At 38.7% G+C, this 19,246-nt stretch overlaps 2 protein-coding genes across 4 annotated transcripts; one reads left to right on the top strand and one right to left on the bottom strand.

The window, feature by feature from the left end:
- Nucleotides 1–4,715: 4,715 nt before the first annotated feature.
- Nucleotides 4,716–12,273, top strand: LOC141812374 (uncharacterized). 3 transcript variants are annotated; one of them, XM_074700404.1, is made up of 5 exons: nucleotides 4,716–6,187; nucleotides 6,290–6,432; nucleotides 7,344–7,567; nucleotides 10,062–11,837; nucleotides 11,988–12,273. In XM_074700404.1, the coding sequence occupies exons 1-4, from the start codon at nucleotides 4,888–4,890 to the stop codon at nucleotides 10,774–10,776; spliced, it is 2,382 nt and encodes a 793-aa protein (XP_074556505.1). In that variant the 5' UTR covers nucleotides 4,716–4,887; the 3' UTR covers nucleotides 10,777–11,837; nucleotides 11,988–12,273. The 3 variants fall into 3 exon arrangements, with proteins under 3 accessions (XP_074556505.1, XP_074556504.1, XP_074556506.1); XM_074700403.1 differs by having other exon boundaries at nucleotides 11,935–12,273; XM_074700405.1 differs by having other exon boundaries at nucleotides 4,717–6,187; nucleotides 6,293–6,432; nucleotides 11,935–12,273.
- Nucleotides 12,274–14,979: 2,706 nt separating this feature from the next.
- LOC141812322 (uncharacterized) lies at nucleotides 14,980–18,473 on the bottom strand. The gene is made up of 4 exons (XM_074700367.1): nucleotides 18,397–18,473; nucleotides 16,239–17,924; nucleotides 15,991–16,153; nucleotides 14,980–15,768 (listed from the first exon to the last, which is right to left on the bottom strand). Exons 2-4 carry the CDS (start codon nucleotides 17,871–17,873, stop codon nucleotides 15,134–15,136), a joined length of 2,433 nt encoding a protein of 810 aa, XP_074556468.1. The 5' UTR covers nucleotides 17,874–17,924; nucleotides 18,397–18,473; the 3' UTR covers nucleotides 14,980–15,133.
- Between the last annotated feature and the right edge of the window lie 773 nt (nucleotides 18,474–19,246).

The following is a 19,246-nucleotide window of genomic DNA, read 5'->3' as shown; positions in this document are numbered from 1 at the left end:
TAGTGCATCGGATGTGTGCGTGCGTGTGGATCCTTGGATTAGTCACCTCTGCGGAGGTGGATACCAAGTAAACAAACCGGGTTAGCGTTGATCTCTTGTTTTCTCTTTTATATTTTTGCTTCCGCTAATCTCTGTGCAGAGAAAAATCAAGAAAAATAGAGAAACGCTATTCACCCCCCCCCTCTAGCGAATCAACCGATCATAACATTTTATGGTTGTCAAAAAGGGGGAAAATGAATGGGGTCAAGTTAGGTTTTAAATGTTATTCATGATTTAATGCTCATGTTGATCATGCTTAGTGATACTTATTGATTCATTATGCTTATGATTGGTTATTGATTCATTTTCACTGGAATAAATTGGTGTTATTTAATACATGTTATTTTAAAGACCTAACTTAAACGAATTTTTGTCAAATATCAAAAAGGGGGAGATTGTTGGTACAATCTACCCCCAAGTGACTTTGAATTTTAATATTTGGCTAAAATAAGTTTAAGTTAGGCAATGTTGGTGATCTAACTTGTGTGGTTTGAGTCCACAGGAAAGTCCAGGTTAGAAGACTTGGCAAAGGATGAAGTCCCGGAGGCGCGACCTCTTGGCAAAGGATGAAGTCACGGAGGCATGGTCTCTTGGCAAAGGAAGACTTAGCACAACGAAGCTGAGAGAAACGTCTCAAGCTAGTGCAAGGAAGGGCACGAGGCTTGTGGAAGACGTTTGAAGGTTTACATCAAGGCTTAGGGCTGAAAAAGAAGTTGAAAGGGGAGTTTCAGCTTGATAAGTCGACTGGCACTGTTGGTGCACTCGACTGGTGGTTGATCAGAAGCACACACAGAGTTTACAGAGAGATCAATCGAGTGGAGCAATCAACTGCTCATGGTGTAGTCGACTGCTACATGACCGTTGGAGCAACAGCTAGCTGATTAAATGCAGATCAAAGAGTCGTTGAAGCTCATCAGTCGACTAGCCCTTGGAGCAGTCGACTGATGTACGGAAATACATAAAAATAGCAAACGACGCCGAAGAAAATAACAATTCTTTTCCTCATTTTCTTTGACAATTTTTTGGATATGTAAAGCTCTACTCTTCCTCCATACTTCACTACTACTTCTTGTGAAAGGAAGAGATCAGTTTGTGAGGGTTTTCTCCACCTTTGAAGCGTGTTTCGAAAAGGAGGATTTTTCATAGTGGAAAGGTGCTCAGTGTGTGTGAATCCTTGGATTAGTCACCTCGTAGAGGTGGATACTAAGTAAATCAACGGGTTAGCGATTGTTCTTTTTTTCTGTTGTTATTTTCGCTTCCGCTAACGTTTTTGTAGAAAAGTTCAAGAAATTACTATTCACCCCCTCTAGCGAACGTATCGATCCCAATAGGTAAGGCCTGTTACGAGGTTGTCAGGTCTGGTCCCCTGGATCCCCTTGTGTTTGCACATATAACCAAAAGGTAAGAATAATTAGCATTGTCGAGCCACAGGGCGGTTACAAGGTTGGCAGGTTTGGTGCCCCAGATGCCTTATGTCAGGGTCATCTGTCAGCAATTGTCAGAACCTGTCCCTCGCCTCCGACAAAGGTTTGCCCCCAGACAGACGTGGATATTCTTTCTCATAAGTATATAAACCCTCCCGTAGGTTATGAAAATTCTCTCCGCAACTTCAGCGATTTCATACATTTCTTATTCTTCTTTCGATACTAACTTGAGTATCAGAGCGGCATGCCGGGAATCCCCGACACCTAACTAATCCGTTTGTTCAGTTTCTCTTCAGGTTCCTTTACCAACGAGAACAACGATGCGTGAGTTGGAGCTTTGTTGACTGGTGACTTAACCGTCCACGACATTTAGTCGGAACCACTTCTTTTGATTTTAATGAAATAGATAGCGATGAGGTCGTATTTCTTCTGTAAAAAGTGGAATTCGCCACCTTAGCGACTCCACATGATCGGCCCCACGACCATTTGTGAGGAGGTAAATCGAGAAACTGCAGTTGATCACGACGCAGGAGGGGATGAGGTCGTATTTCGATATTATAAGGTGGTGGTCGCAAAAAGCTTTAAAGTTTTTTCATCCTCTCCATTATTACAAAAGAAATTTTAACTTGTTCAGTATCAACCATTGTCATACAACAGAGGTTTAATTTTGGATGTAATATATTAGATGATTGATGATTTATTTTATTTTTTGACATTTTAGAAGCACAAATATTATTTGATAATTGGACGACATCTATAAAAAGAATATAAAAAATATAATTATTAAATAATGAAGTAGAAGATTACACTACCGAAATAAACAAAATAAAAGTAAGTAATAACGTCTCCTATACCTTAAGGGTGCATTTGGTTGAGGGTCATCCGTGATTACCTTGGTTATGTGATTACCAAGTAATCACATAACCAAGGTTATAGGGAATAAAACATAGCCTAATATTGTTTGGTTTAAACTTAGGTAATGAGACAAAACCTTGTTTGTTTGAAGGTTTTAATATATTATTTACTTTGACATTTACTATGTTACCCCTAGTTCAATTATAATCATTTTTTACAACTAAAAAATTAATTTGATATTTAATTATTTTTAAAATTAAATTAAATTATTAATTATAATATTAATAATATAATATATATTATAATTAAACTATTTGTAGAACTTAATTATTAATTAACTAAACTTTAGACATTCTCCAAGTTGTCCTTATCTAAACTTAAACAATTACAGAGAATTTATAGGCTAGATAAAATTATCATTTTGGATTTAATTAGTATGAATGAATAAGATTTATATATATATAGTTAATTTGTTGGAGTCTGATTGATTCAACTAGATAAGAGAAATTGCAAGTCAAAATCTGAGTGCGATCGAAATAAATGAAATAAAATACAATAAAATCTAGCAATATTCATAGATACAACGATTAGCTCAGAGATTTGGAGTTGTTGGTAGTTGGCGTGGCTCACTGGCTTCCTCCTCTGTTAGTTCTTCGATCTCGAAGGAATTGGAAGCGGAAGAGGAAGAAGAAGATGAGTAGGCGGGCACCATTTCGATCCCCAAGGATTGAGAGCCCTTTTTTCTTCCTTTGATCTATCAAAGCCCCCTCTCGCTGTCGCTCATCGCTCCCTTCGACCTAGTTGGTTCTCGAAGAACTCCACACCCATCTCTAGCTAATTGATGTCAAGGCTTCCATAGCTAGCCTCCACTGCGCTTCCTTTCGAGTAGGCCGACCTCAACTGAGAATGGAGAAGAAGCAGAAGCAGAGGAAGGAAGAAGCGATGGCCGCAAGCAAATTCAGGAAGGCGCTGACTATGAAGCCGTGCATCTTCTCGTCGTTCACGCTCAGGTACGAGGCCAGGAGTTCCTCCAGCCGCTCCCAGTCGCTGGCGCCGAGCCCCTGCGCCGCCACCACTTCCTCCATCGACCGCCGGAAGTCACTGTACGGGTTCCGTGACTCCACCGCTACCGCCACGCTGTCCTCGAAAGACGGTTCCTTTTCTTCTTCCGCTACCGCTGTCGCCGCCTCCGTCGCCGCTCGCCATCGCCGTCGCCTCCGTCGCCGTCGCCATCGCCGTCGCCTCCGTCGCCGTCGCCATCACCGTGGCCTTCGCCTCCTCCGTGATCGTTCACTAGGTTTCGCTCGCACGAGCGGGATGGGAGTCGGGTTTCGCGTAGGCTGCGAAAGGGTAATTTTGTAAAGAAAATTACCTTAACTCCGGAATCAAGAAAAATCTAAGTTTTCCTTGGTTTTTCAATTCTGGGTTGGATGCCCTCTTTTGCTGACGTATGCTGACGTGTCGGGCATAAAGCATTACTTGGGAATCGTCAATTACCTAAACCAAACAAGGTTTTTGTTGATAATTTTGGATGGATAACCAAGGTAATCAAGGATAACTCCCAACCAAATGCATCCTAAAGTGATACCTAAACAATTTAATACACATCAATAATTTATTTATTTTTAAATTTTAATTTTTAAAATAATAATAATTTTGAATGAATAATTAAATCATAAACAATAATTTCAAATCGTGAAATTATAACCCTACTATTAAGATTAATAGTTGATACATCAAAAATCGTTGAGCCATAGTTGGGTCTAGATTCTACGTTTATTTGACCGGAGCTGATTTCGTTAAACTGTAAGCACACTATTTTGACTTTTGAACCTAATTAATTATTGCATCTCAACTTGGACTCGTCCATGCCACGTAGACGAAGACCAATCAACTTAGGCAACGCCCATCATTAACCTTTTTTAACAAATAATGCTGAATTAAAAATATTTTTAAAATCAAAAATATGTTGGAAAATAAGAATATAAGAGGTATTTTTTAATTTTTTAATCTCGCCAAGTGCTAATTTCTTCCATTTGGTGGAGGTTGGCGCTGTCTCCAGAACGAAGTACGCACGTGTTGACTCCGTCAACGCCGATTTAATTAAGAGCCCACAATAATTCGAAATATTTACCACTATTTTTTTTCCATGTTATGAATCGTGATCGAGTTGCCGGATCGAACCATCGATGGCAGATTTGGCCACTTGAAGTAGCCATCAACATTGTCGGCGACGGAGGGTATTTTGGGTATAGATGACGTGGCAGAGATGAATATTTCAATTAGGTTAATTTCGTCTTCCGTGCCGAATAATTACATTCTTCTTTTCCTTTTCTGTTTTTTATTTTTTTGTTATTGTTCCGCTCTCCGCGATTACTACCGCATGTCGTATGCGCTCTTATCCCGCGGCGGAATCCGATCCTTTCTCCCGTCGCCCAACCCTAATCTCTCCGATCGCTGCCGGATACGGAGACCGCTCCTCTGGAGAACCGCCGGTGATGTGATTGCTGCTGGTTGCGTCGTCTTGGAGGGTGGATTTTTGGGGTAGGTGTTCCGCGATCGACTTGGGATGGGCTGCGGAGGCTCCAAGCCCCAGGAGGCGGCCACGGTGGCGCTCTGCCACCAGCGCTCCCAGCTCCTTGCCGAGGCCATCCGCTGTCGATACGCCCTCGCCGACGCCCACGCCGCCTACTCTCGATCCCTTCAATCCGTCGGCGTCGCCCTCCATGAGTTCCTATACGGCGCTCGCCCGCCTCCTCCAGCGTCCCCTGTACTTCCACTCCCCGCACAGCGCAAGGGCGATCCCGTCCCCCTTCCCGCTGCTGCCGCCGCTGCAGCCGCCGCTGTGTCCATTCCATCTGCCGCCGTCAGAGGCCATTCTCGATCCCACTCTGGTTCCCACATCCATTTCCACCCTTCCGATTCCGACACCGATGATATTTCTCCCTTTCACTCGGATGGAGATTCTCCGCTTCACCACCTACCTGAGGATGACTCTTCCGCCTCTGTTCAGACCTACGTCCACTTTAACTACGCGAAAAAGGGCCCGGCGCAGTCGTCCATCACCTACGAGCAGCAGCCACCAAGGTCCGAGTCAGTGCGTTTCGGTTCCGTCGATGAACCAGCTGCCGTGGCTTATCCTTATTATGGCTACCCTTATCCTCCTCAAGATTCTAACTTTTACCCTTCCGATCCTTCTTACCCATCATACATGAACTACATGAACTACGGTGATGGGATGAGCGGTGGTTTCTTTGGCTCCTCTTCGCCACCTTCAAACATTTATCCACCAACAATGGCAGCAGGTGGGACTCCTGCTCCCCGGGAGCCTCCACCACCTCCATCTCCTAAGGCTTCAACATGGGACTTTCTTAACCCATTTGAATCCTTTGATAATTATTATGCTCCATATACACCAAGCCGCAGCTCAAGGGAGTTGAGAGAGGAGGAAGGAATCCCTGATCTAGAAGATGAAGACCAGGAGGTAGTAAAGGAAGCATATGGTGATCCAAAGTACAAAGCTTCCACGTCATCCGCTGCAAAAGGTGAGTACTCAGGTAAGGCTGTTATGGGATCCAAGGAAGTTGAGATCGGCAATGCTGGTGATGATTCCCAACGAAAGTCTAAGTCAATGGAGGCAGGGAGTAGCTCGGAGCATGAGGTTCATGTGGTGGAGAAGAGTGTGGTGACTGAACCTGCAGAGTGGCACACTGCAGGATTTACAATTTCGAGGAATTACCAGAATGATCCTGACATAGTCCAGGAGATAAAAGCTCAGTTTGATAGGGTTTCTCAATCGGTTGAACAGTCGTCCAAGATGCTTGAAGTAGGAAAGGCTTTATATCAGAAGAAGGATTCTTTATACAAAGGTGGATACATCTTTTGCAATTTACCTCTTGATATTCCTTGTCGTTTTAGGATTAATTTGAGTAACACTTGTTCTTTTTGTTTATTTATTTATTTCGTATTAGCAGTTTCTGCCAGATTGATATGCGGGTTGTTGCTGTTTCCAAATTCAATGAATGCAGACCTTTCATATGAAGAAGATGACAGTCTTTCATCGACATTGCAAAAGCTCTACAGTTGGGAACAAAAGCTTCTTGCAGAAGTCAAGGTTAGTACAACAATCATCTTTTTGAGGTTTAATAGTTATGTCATTTGACTGCAATTTATATGGAGACGGTGACCACAAGCAGATCACAGGTGAAACCAGGGGAGCTAATGCTTTAACATAATTTAAAGTAATAATTCTGTTGCTGTTATAGGAAATAAAAACGGCAGCACTCTGTTGTTTTATCATTTCCTTCCTAAATAATACTTAAATATATAATTAATCCATTGATCAAACATCTTTAGATACTTAAACATCTCTTGTTTCTTCAGAATATTTTCTCAGGAATTTTCGATGTCAATTTGAGTAACTAAATGTGCTAGTATTCTATTTTCTCGTTCTTAATCCATATTTGGTTGCTTGAGGTCATCATAGTTGACTTGGTATAGCTCTTTTCCTATTAAGTTTACAGGTCCTTTTTTGTTCTATTTGGAATTATTAGTCCTAGCAATATGTGATCTATATTCCAAAATGGGAAATATTGGAACTTATTTGGTTCACTCCTTGATCTAATTCATTATTATGCCATATTGATCAAATTCATCTTTTCTCCAAGTCTAAGCCTATATGTATTTATTGCCCTTCATTGTTTCAACTACATATTTAACATACATCTGAATCAATCTAGACTAATCCTGATATTCTAGCTGCTTTTTGAAGTGTCTTTTAATATGACATGTGTGCATCCTGCTGCAGGATTCCTGCATGCCACATGCCTAATGCATCTGCTTTTTGAAATATTGCAAAAGGAAATTATAAATGTTGCATTGTAGCTTTCATTATGGTTATGTTTATGAAGTTGTATATTTGTAAGTGTTTGAAAAAACATTATTCCTTGGCTATTTTCATATACTCTAGTTGGAAAGATATGTGCTTGTCGAACTTACATGGCTTTATGTTATACTTATATGCAGGTTGAAGAAGGGATGAGGGTACATTATGAAAGAAAACGTGAGTACTTGAGGTACTTGAGTGAAAGGGGGGCAGAAGCTGAAAAGCTTGAGGCAGTTGAAACTTCCATCAGAAAGTTATCAACAAAGATAAGAATTTCCATTCAGGTTGTGAGCACAATTTCAAATAAAATCAATCAGCTAAGGGATGGAGAACTCTGGTTACGAGTTTGTGAAATTATCAGGGGGTATGTATTTATTATTGTGTTCTTTTTTATCTTTTTGTTTTGAAATACTTCTTGTTGATCATGTAGTCCTGTTAAAAATAAAACAGTGTTGAAGCACTAGGTTTCTTTTACTTGGATGCAATATGAATTCACTATGTTTAACTATTTCTGGTATCCTGCTCTTGATGCTAAGTCATTATAATCATTGGAGTTTGAATTGTGTAGTAACAGTGTTTAAATTGCATATTCCAATGCCCACATCTAGTTTTATATTTTCTTTTTTACTTTTATTTTTGTCAGTGGTATTATACAATCTATGTTTTTTATTAGTAAGTTGGGAAGAAATGTTGCATATTTTCTGGTGTTGTCTTACAGTCAAGCTTTCATCCTATCGTGGCCATTGTAGTTTTTTCCTTATATGATGATGATTGAGGCCTGACATTTGTCCATATATTTGATTGGACTCGTTAACATATTCTATCCACTTCTGTTATTCCTTAGTATTTTCTTAAAAGGTAGACTATTTTTTTGGTTCCCTATGCTTCTCATTGTGGTCTATTACCATCTTCAAATCCCTACATTTTCCCCTTTTGATCTTTTGAACTATAAAGAAAGTAATTTGAATTAAAGAAATCTTGAATCTTTTCAAACATCCATTCTATTGGTATTTTTGAACTTACCTTCAATTTTGTTGAATTATTTGTATCTCAGTAGCTCATTATATTCTCTTGGTTACTATATTCATTATGTCCATTTGTTTTGAATATGTTATACTCTCTTGTTGCTCATTTAGATTCTATTCTTTTTTCAGTTCTTGAAATTAATCTAATTAATTGGAAGGGTATTCAATCTGGTAAATAATTGATATGACTATTATCTTATGTGTTCAAGTGTTTTTTTCCCTTCATACTGAGAAAATGAGCTATACATCTTCTGAGACAACTAATTGAAAATATCGGGAACATTTGCACATGGTATTCGTCAACTTAGAAAAAACTTAAGTCCCAAGGAAAATTATATGGAAAATTATAGAAAAGAGAGGTGTTAGTATAACGTATATTAAACTAATTAAGGATATGTATGAGACTGTAATGATAAATGAAGATTTCAGACAGATTAACCGAAGTGTTTCTCATAAATATATGATTATATCAAGGATCAACACTAAGTCCTTCTTTTTACACTAATCATGGACGAACTCATTTGATACATTCAAAATACAGTATCGTGGTGGATGTTGTTTGCAGATGATATTGTTTTGGTAGATGAAACACGTGAAAGAATAAATACTAAACTCGAAGTTTGATGGAAAACGTTATAAGTGAAAGGTTTTATGCTAATAGAGTAAATATAAAATATATGAAATTTAAGTTTGTCAATATTAGACGTAATGAGACAATTATTAAGATCGGAGATGACGAGTTATCTGTAACTAAGAGCTTTAAGTATTTAGAATTATTTTGCAAAAGGATGAAGGGATTGAGAGATGCCTTACATAGAATATAAGTAAGATGATTGAAATGGATGAGAGCGTCATATGTTCTTTGTGATCGTAAAATACTTCTATGACTTAAAAGAAAATTTTACAAAATGGCGGTTAGATCTGCTATGTTATATGAAGTTAAATGTTGGACTATGACTCGAGCACCTGAGCAGAAGATGAGATTTGCAGAGATGAAGATGTTAAGGTGGATGTGTGGACATACTAGAATGAATATGATAAAAAATGAAAATATTAGAGAAAAAATCGGGATTGCATCTCTTAAGGAAAAACTTCGGGAGACACGTTTAAAGTTGTACGAACATGTACTTAGACGACCAATAAATGTTCCAATTTGACGATATAAACTATGACAAATGTGCAGAAAAATAAAAAAAGATTTGATTAGTAACAATAAAAAAAGATAAAATTTATTTAATAATAAATGAAGATATAGTAGGGGATAGAGTCCAATGACGTAGAAGGATTCATATAGTTAACTCCACCTAGTGGGATAAGATTTGTTTGTCATTGTTGTATGATACTGAGGAAATGACAATTGGAGTTTTAAGTGGGTCCCTATTTTTTATATACTTACTGCTTTGTTTGACTCCCATTAGTAATTAGTGTCAGATTGCAAAGTTAATTTTGATCAAGGGCAAAGCATCAGTGTCACTGTAGGTCTGGTGTAGGAGTATGTTATTAGAAATGGGAATTGACCTTTTTTCTTTCACCCTTTTAAATTTCGGTGGAAATAAATAAAATAGTAATTAGTATCTGATTTGTATTTGTTTCACTGGGCTTCTAGAGATGAATTATCAAATCATTGTTTTACATTATTTTTTAGTATGAAAATAAACCAAATAGTTTCATTGAGCTGTTTGAGATAAACCTATCTTAATGTTGATGCATATCAGCTTGTATGCACTAGTTCGAAATTTACTACAGAATCATCTCAAAATTCAATTTCATCTTGTTTCAATTTTATTGTTCTTATAGATGCAATGCGTTCCTATTGACACTATAACTTTGCAGTTTTGAAGAGATGTGGAGAGTCATGTCAGAATGCCATCACATTCAGTATCAAGCAATATCCCAGGCTAAAAACCTAGCCGCTGTTGTCACTGGAGGAAAGTTTTCTGATGCTGATGCGATAAAGCACATAGAATTAGTGCTGGCAGAATGGATTACTAATTTCTCTATTTGGGTTAGTGCTCAAAAGATGTATGTCAATGCTTTGAATGGATGGTTAATGAAAGGTATAGCTTATGAGCCCGAGGTCACTGATGATGGAGAGGTTCCCTTTTCTCCTGGGAGGTTAGGTGCACCTCCTGTATTTGTCATCTGCAACTACTGGTCTTCCAGTATCAATATGGTATCTGAAAGGGATGTTGCAAAAGCAGCCCAGTCTTTTATAGATAGTGTCCTTAATATATGGAAAGAGCACAAAGCTGCACAGCAGCAAAGACAGTTGACAAACAGAGATATGGATAGCAAACTACGGTCAATTGAAAAGGAAGAGCAAGAAATGCTTAAGCGGAGAGAGAAATTACTGGTAATTTCCAGTGAAAATGGGATGCGAACTACTGGGGATCAAGGGTCGACGGTGACAAGTTTTCAGTCAAGTCTGAGCCACATCTTTCAAGCTGTAGAAAATTTTTCTGCTAATACCATGAAATTATATGAGGTACTTAACAAACAAACTGAACAAGAGAAACAAAAATTGACTGGAGCAGGTGCAAAGGTGTAATAGGATTGTGTCATAAGATTATGCATCATTTGGATTCAGCATTGTATTATTGCCTGGCCCCACAGAGATTCTTGAAGTTTGAAAACCCGAGCTGCCGCCTTATTTTGAAAAGGTGAAGCTTCGCCAGTAGACAGATTACAATTGAAGTATGGGAAGGCCAGATGAATGAAGTGATCCATTGGCTATGGTTCACGAAAGGTAAACTCCTAGGAACAAAACCTCTTGCTAAAAAGAAGCAATAAATTTTTGCATGGAAAAATTGGCTAATGATAAATAGCTGGGAATGATCGCATTTTTCTTTTAAGGGTTTTCTGCACTTCCTGAGGAAGGAAAGAAGTTGTCTTGGTCTGAATCCTAGTTTGTCAGGGTGTGGTATATGACAACTGATACTTGGTGAATCATTCTCTTTTCCACCAGCCATTTGATCAAGGCTGTGAATTAGCTCCATTTCATATGTTTCCAGTGGTAGGATAGATATTTGAGTATCGAATGAGCTTCAGAGTGTTTCCCAAAAACAATCCAGAAACATGGAGTGAGCTTTGGCCGAATGGTTCTGGAATGAGCTTTAGTGACAACTTAGAAAACATTGAACACCTTGGAGTGAACTTCTGAGGTGAAATTCCGATAATTTAGTATTATCTTGACCTGCGAGTTCTGAGAAGCTGTCTTTGCAATGGTATTTTAACTAACCAGCTGACGAACTGTATCCATGCTACAAAATAGTGTTTCAAATGGAGTGGAGAATTTGATGCCAACACCTGAGACCACTTTTTCAATCTCTGGAGACAAAAGTAGTGAGGCAAATTATCACATGCTGTACCTGTTTGTTAATCTACTGCTTGTGGTGGTGCTCTGGGCAAAGAGTACATGAGAGCTTTTGTTGCCACCTACTGCTGATGTTGCTGCATCAGGATGAGCTTGGTGCAGTGCAAGATATGAATATTTGCTGTAAGCAGACTTTCTACGTAGCCTTGAGATGGCATATCATTCTCATTATGGTTAAGGCTTCAGGAAAGAGTAGCAGAAACTTGAATCTTGATTAGCTGTCCCTGGTGCATAAAGTAAGTAGTCCCAATTAATTTTTTTGTCTAAGCGTCTGTGGCTTGTGTGTATAAAGTACTTTTGTCTATGTGCTGATTGAGTGATGGCATACTGCAGGGTTGTTTGCCCTAATTGGCTTCATTAGTGAACAAGTGAAACTGGCTATGCAGGTTGCCAGGAGCAAAGGATTTTGGACAAGCACATTGCAGTTTGCAATCTGTTGTCAGCAATGGACTGAGGCATGTTGAGTTGTTTATTTAAGTTGGAATGGCTGAGGTAGTCTCTTTGCGCTAGAAAAGCAGACTTAACATTTTTTTCTTAACCTATAAATTACACTGTTTTTATTTTTTGTTTTTTACCTTTTTAAATTCCCATATTCATACTGATTTCATTTCCCTTTATGGTGTATTATCATTTATTCATTAATTCTACTTTGATCAGTTCTTATGGAGTTAATTATGTGTAGTCCTATCTATCATCAGATACTTTCTCAAGGACTTCGTTTCTCAATTGATTCAATACAAAGTGCAAATTTTAGAATCTCCTTCCCATTTATCTGGAGTTTTTGTATGTAACTTAATATTGTTAGGTTTCATGCTGTTGGTTGAATAAACTCAGAATAAAAGGAAAGGTTTGTGTTAATTTGGATTGAGTTGGCTGGAATGATTTTAAAGAGTGGTTTGGAATCTTAAAATTAGTTTCAATTTCTCTCTTATTGTGCATATCATGTTCCTGGTAAATTTGTAAAAGGATATGTTAAAGGAGTGTTAGATATTAAAATTAAGATGAAATTATAATTAGAACATCTGTTGACATTAATTCCACATTCTGGTTAGCGTTCCTTGGGCAGTTTAGAGTCATGTTCCAGTCTTTAGCTCACCAATTCCTTACTAGTTGTCAGATGGCTTGCTTCCTCCTTGAGAATAAGGCTTCCCTGCAAACAGTCTAAACAAGTCTGATAACAATGCAGTACCGTCTTGCCAAGATGATCAGTAGGCCATCACAGACATCACCATCCAAGGTTCTTCCTTGTTCAGGTTCCCCTCAACCCAGGATGTCACCCAGGATGTCAAGTCTGATTTGCTAAGAAAGAGTTGCTCACCTCATGCAGGATCACTTTCAAAGCCAATCTTGCATATGTGCAGTCCCTTAGATCGTGTAGGATTGCTTCCTCTCTTCCTGGACATTTTTTGCTACTACTATTCATTGGAAGGTACCTTCTGCAGCGCTTGAAGTTTGTAAGCAGACCATCACAGAGCATTCGTCACAAGAAGGTTTAGATGTCTGGGGTTTGCCTTTCTAGATGTTCGTAACCGGCTTGACAAGACATTAGCCATTACTCATCTTCATCTAGATCAATTGGTTTGGGTTGTTGCTTTGCACTTGGGGTCACAGTGAATTAAGTTTTGAGTTCCTCCTCTAGAAGTTTGTTCTGCAGTAAGTTCATTTTCTGATTCCCCTCTTCATCAATCATGCGAACAACTTTGAGAGTGAGTTTTGTGTCAAGCAGTGGTTGTACTGCTAGTGAGCTAAAAGGGGGACGGCTTCGACCTAGTCATCTTGTGAGAATTTTGAACCTTTTTGTTGGGGAAACGTTTCTCTTATGGTTAAGTTAGACCATATTGTTTTGATAATTTATCAATACAACTTAAGTTAGTTATGCGTTTAATGTTGATGAATCAAGTATGCAGATTGGTTGTATCATGACTGAAGAAGGGCAAGTAGCCTGGATAGGATGGTCTAAGGATAGCCTGAATTGAGATGACTTAGAGATTTTTGATGACTCTGGGGATTGTAGACTCGAAGGAGTCAAGTGGTGGACTTAGAGCTTGGGAGGAGCTTGATGGACTCAAGGGTGGTTAACCAGCATCAAGGAGGGTGCTCGGATGACTCGAGGACAAATAGCTTAGATTGAAAAGAAAGTGAAGAATCAAAGACTGTGATCCCTATATTATGATTGCATGTGGATCTAATCTTGGGTTTATTTTTAGACATTGTAATGATGTGTAATTGTACAAGTAGTGGGTGAGTTATCTAGTGTTTGGTTGTTGAAGTCTTAGGGTGTTCTCAAGTCATCCTTGTTGACCAACTCACATATTGGACTTTGCAAAGGTTTACAACAAGCTGAAGCCAAGCAAGGGGGAGGACTATCCTAGTCCAAATTGGCTTGCTAAGAGTTGGTAGTCAATTATTTCTATTTAAGTTGTAGTCAAATGGATGGTTTCCAACTGATTGGAGTCGAAGTCGTTGGCATTTAACATTCAGATTGGAGCAATGCAATCAATTGAAGACTTTTTTCCAGTCGGCTAGAGATGACTAAATCGTGAAGGTTGAAAACCTCGTCTCTGGGAAATAACTGAGTTGGTTACGATGCAGCAGACTTACAGAAGAGGGCAAGGATTTGAATCTTGACGAAGTCAGGCAATACTCTCCTATGTCGTGACCAACTATAATTTTTTGATTTACCTCCTTACAGATGATCGTGGGACTGACCGTGTGGAGCCGCAAAGATGGCGGATTTCACCTTTGTAGAAAAAGTGAAGGTTGAAAACCTCAGATATAAAATTTTTTGAAGAGCTTTTGGACACTAACGGCACAAAAATATTTCTTAATCTCTTAAGCTCAAGTGATACAAGTGCCCAAATTAATTTCAAAAGCTTGGACCAAGGTCGAAAGCTTCAACATGTTAAGCTCTTGGTCATTTACCTCTTGTATTTGTGCTTTCATTTTGATTGCGTAGGGAGAGGTGAGGAATTTGATTGTGAATGAAGTCCTAGGGTCAAGCTCAAAGGGAGCTTGCAAAATCCTATTGTCGGGTCAAGGTGTTATCTTTGGAGGTTGTAATCTCAATTTGTAGAAGTTTACCTAATTGTCTCTTGTGAAAGAATGATAATAGTGTGGATTTTATTATAATAGAGTGTCACGCTAGATGTGTTATAGGACATGAAATAGGAATGAGTTTCTAAACAACTTAAAATCCATTATTAATAAGTAAAGTATCAAGAAAGCCCACAAGGAAATCATTGAGGATGACCACTAGCACATCTAATGTTAGTTCATGGTTGCACAATGTACCAGACTGAAAAAGTACAATATGAGACAACAAGGTATTAATAAAAGACACACACAAGTAAAATGCCTTGATCAACCATTTTTCCCAAAAGATTCTTTTACTAGTTTGCAGTACCAAAATGATTCTTCTGAATGAAGAGGACTGTACAAACATTTTAATCAATTAGATGTTCCCTGGTACCTATCTGCAATGTAAAAAGTCTCCAATACAAGTACTCGAGCACTCTCCATCTACAATGGTTCTTTATCTAGTGGTTCCAAAGTACATATCCTTCACAATGTCATCGATCAAGTTCAGTAGAATGATCCTCTCAATTTGCCTTCCTACGACATCCATGTCTTCATACAACATGGTTGGCCAAGTTGTCATCTTCAAATCTTGAGCCACCATGCTATCTAGAGCATTAGACCTATCTATGGAAGGGTTTAAGTATAACTGAATCTGATCCCACAAGTCTTCCAATGATCTTTTCCCTTGTGATGATGAAGCAGGACCTAGAATCCATCTATTGAACATGGAGCATTTTATCTTTGGACCAAGAAGGCTTTGCAGAGACTCGGTCACCAAGTCAAACAGAAGTTTGTGTCCTATAGTTACATCATCATTGCGAGGTATATAAGAATCAGTATCCACCTTGCCATATTTGCTGCATGCTTCTTCCACTTCCTCAAATACCTTGTGGGGGATTGGCCTTGATAATTCATTCAACTTTGAGTTTGCCTGATCAGTAGACTTATCCTCACAAAACCCAACAGTTGCAAGGATATCACACAAGTAAGATGCATTCTTGTTTTCCTTGCCAACTTCTTGCTTTTGAGGATTCTCTCTGACTGGCATGTCCATTCCAACCTGCTCAAGATTTTCTGACATATCTGGTCCTGGGAAAGAAATCCAGTTTACAAAGCAGTTCAACATGAAAATGAAATTATTGTTTGTTTGAAGGAAAATAAATGCACAAAGTTTTAAGATGATTATTTCAGGTCCTAGCAATAAGATAAAACAACTTGAAATCTTAAGAATTATATGGGAAAAAATAAGCTAAATATCTTTTATCAGGGTAAGAATCATAAATAGTTCTGAAGCATATGATAATTTTCTACCTCTTCCCGGAGCATTGGAACTCAACTCTTCAGAGATACAGGGCGATGTGTGATATTCCATGACCTCAAGAGGTGATATTGGACTCGGGTTATCTTGCTTGCAAAACTCTTCAGAACTGCTTGATACTGATGCCGGACTGGGAGGCACCTCTGTAGAGTTCTCCTGAGAACAAATAGTTTGCATCAGAACATTGATAAAGATTGCTCTGTGGATAAACTGGTTTCCATAAAGTTAATGACAGCCTTGCCTGTATTATGCCAAAATTGGTAACAATAGTGGGTGCAGCTTTTATCTTCACTGGAATGAATTCACATTGACTTGGTTCCTTTACTTGCTGATTCTTCCTCCCAAATAACATTCCTTTAAAATTCAGATTATGTTTTAGAGCGGATACTGTTCCTTTCAAGTTAAAACTATCCTTTCTTTGTTTTCTAAGTTCTGAAAAATTGTTATCAGATGCTTCAAGCTTCCTGCGAATCTGGGCTGCAGCAATATGTTGGTCCTCTAAGAGGAGCCTCCCAAATGCTGTTCCAGATACTGGTGCAGAAAACGATCTGATAAGGTTCCATTGTGGTTCCGAGTCTGGACTTGCATCTGATTCATTCACACCTTGGTTACTTTTCCAGTAGTACACTTTTTTGCCTTTATTTGATAAATCAGATATGAACTCTGGCATTGCCCTTCCTTTGTTGGTGGAAGCACCTGAGTCTCCATGGTTGATCGACGGATTCTCCAAAAGTAGCTCATTTTTCAGCACATTCTTTGATTTCTCTGATAGTAATTTTCTTGTATCTCTTCTAATGAACTCCAGTGAATTGGGTGCATTAATCTGTATGTCACTCCTAGTCGATCTAGTTGAGTTCGATCGTATCAGTTTTGTTCCCATGTCTCTAGTCACACTTTCTCTTATTTGTTTCGCTATGTCACGAGCAATTTGTTTTGGATTCATCACCCTTTCATCAAATGAAGTCCTCACTTCACTTCCTCTACCTACAAAATTGTTTCTGCTCCTTCCAAGAACTTCATTTCTGAGCCTTTCCTTCACTTCTTCAAGAAAATCTTCCACACTATGTTCCTTGACTAACAGATCAGATGATGCAGTTAATTGCTCCTCATTGCCATCAATTCTATCAAAATTAGGCTTAAGTATCACTATTCGTGTTGCTGAACTAGTTCTCTCTTTTTTTCTTTCGGTCTTAGTATCTGGAAAGCTATAAAAATCACTCTCCTTGCTATTAAGTTTGGTAGGCAAGCTAGAGTTTGAGAAAGAAAGGCAGTGCTTGTTCAACTGTGTATGACTGTCTAGGCTGGTCTCTTCTTGTGCATCAATAATTTGTTTGTCTGATGAGGTAACATTATCTATCAGGTGAGCAGTCTTCTTTTCACTCATTTTTTTCTTGGTTTCCAAATACTTGGCCATTTTTTTCTGGTTCAGAATTTCCTGTGCAAGGGTTTGGTAATCTTTTCCATCTCCAACAATCCTATTTTTCTGTGACCCTGAATGTTGCCATAACTTGGAAGCCTGCCATGCCTCAAACTCCTCCTTGAACTTCTGTAGCTGCTCTTCTTGTGGATGCTTTCGCTGTTGTGGTTTTCTTCTACACTCAACTTTCGAATGTCTTTCATTACTATTTAAAAGGATGTTTTGGTTTGATTCTCTAGAGGACGTAGAACTACATGAATTTCCCGTACCTGAACTGATCGCAATGGCTTTACTTATTTCAATACTTCTTCTTGAACTATGGTCTCCATGTTCCTTTGTGTGAACTTTCAGACCTCGTTCTGGGATTGAGTCTGTACCCATCAATCTTGCAACAACACTTGGTCGAACATGATTATCACTTGTTTGTCTAGAAATCTCTCCATCAATCAGCTTCTTCATAGAGGTCCCAATATTGGGACAATAGTTCACTTTAGAGGAACGCCATTTCACCTGGAAAGAGCACTGATATTAAATCGAGAATTTGACAATAAAATATACATGAACTGCGAATTCATGTCCTGAGCATTGCCCATGGAAAGTAACTTATAGTGAAAGTATGTTGCTCAGAAAATACTGTCGTGCCACCTCTAGAGCACCCACACAAGTTGTCTATGAATGAAGGAGACTAAAAAACTATCAACATCTTGTCTCGTTTTGGCATTAGTGTTCAAGAGCATGATTATAGAACTGGATCAAATATAACACCATATAATCAATCCAACAGATTCACAAAAACTCGCGGAGTAACATCTCTGCATCCTCAATAATAAGCATCACAGAAACTTAAAATAGAAAGATGTCATCAGAGATTATGGTCATCAAGTTGTGTTAGTTCCAACTATTTGAGGTCAGTTAAAATAACATGACATCCTTGATCATTGTCATATATTTTTCAACATTTGATAATACACACAAAGCTTACAGGAGTATCTTCGGTGACATAGTGATACCCTCTTGATGTGCTAGATATGTCCAAGCTATTCCGAGGAGCTTCAAAACCTACCAAAATCAACCAGACATGCTTAGGAAAAAACTTTAGACAAGACAGTAAAGCAAGAGAAAAGATTGAATGAACTGCAATAGTTTTTCAATGTCTACTCAAACCAAAATTTACTGTGATTTAAGTTCTTACCATCCCCATACTTCTTATGTGCCAATTTGTGGGATTTAGCCATTTTGCTGGAGTCAAAAAACTGCGTCATTCCTCCAATGCGCCCTGGTATCCTCCTTATCTTCTAAATATGCGATCCTTCTTCTATCGGAACAGAAATTTTTGATCAGAAATTGCAAGACTTAAGCAGAGTATTTTTCCCCCCTCATGCAATTCAATCATCTACTCCCACTAAATTCAACTTCAACTACGCAAGAAATTAAGATTCAACTTTCAGAGAAGGTTTGACGAGATTCAATTAGTAGGCATGAATCTCTCAACAGAAACATTGGGGAAAGACACACTCGATGTACCTGGAAGAAAGAATCAAGCCAGTGATAACTAGAAACAGAAAACATGGATCACAGACGAAAAGCCCGAACCTTTTTGTTGCTGACCCCTCGTTTTCTCTCTCAGTTTCGGTTTCTGCGAGGATCTAAGCAGAGAAACCCATGAGGAAGAGGAGACATCGGACTGAGGTAGAAATGGAGGAGCAGCCGAGCTTTCTGAGCGCAAAGGAAGGCTTAAAGCTGGCTTTTTTTTAATCCCTAAAAGCTTGAGCTCGCTCATGCCCATCATGTGGTGGCATTTCACAGTTTTATTATTATTATTATTATTATTA

Source organism: Curcuma longa, chromosome 18 (genome assembly GCF_044706935.1).
Source record: "Curcuma longa cultivar G26 ecotype Majalengka, Jawa Barat chromosome 18, ITB_CL_G26_1.1, whole genome shotgun sequence".
Lineage (NCBI taxonomy): Eukaryota > Viridiplantae > Streptophyta > Magnoliopsida > Zingiberales > Zingiberaceae > Curcuma > Curcuma longa.
This window is presented reverse-complemented; position numbering and strand designations above follow the sequence as displayed.

Excerpts from the sequence above, each read along its gene's own strand:
- LOC141812374 (XM_074700404.1), top strand. The coding sequence starts at position 4,888 with ATGGGCTGCGGAGGCTCCAAGCCCCAGGAGGCGGCCACGGTGGCGCTC. Across the intron at positions 6,433-7,343 it reads AGCTTCTTGCAGAAGTCAAG|GTTGAAGAAGGGATGAGGGT; the intron begins GTTAGTACAACA and ends ACTTATATGCAG. Across the intron at positions 7,568-10,061 it reads GTTTGTGAAATTATCAGGGG|TTTTGAAGAGATGTGGAGAG; the intron begins GTATGTATTTAT and ends ATAACTTTGCAG.
- LOC141812322 (XM_074700367.1), bottom strand. The coding sequence starts at position 17,873 with ATGAAGAAGCTGATTGATGGAGAGATTTCTAGACAAACAAGTGATAAT. Across the intron at positions 16,154-16,238 it reads CCAATTTTGGCATAATACAG|GAGAACTCTACAGAGGTGCC; the intron begins GCAAGGCTGTCA and ends ATTTGTTCTCAG. Across the intron at positions 15,769-15,990 it reads TTCCAATGCTCCGGGAAGAG|GACCAGATATGTCAGAAAAT; the intron begins GTAGAAAATTAT and ends TTTCTTTCCCAG.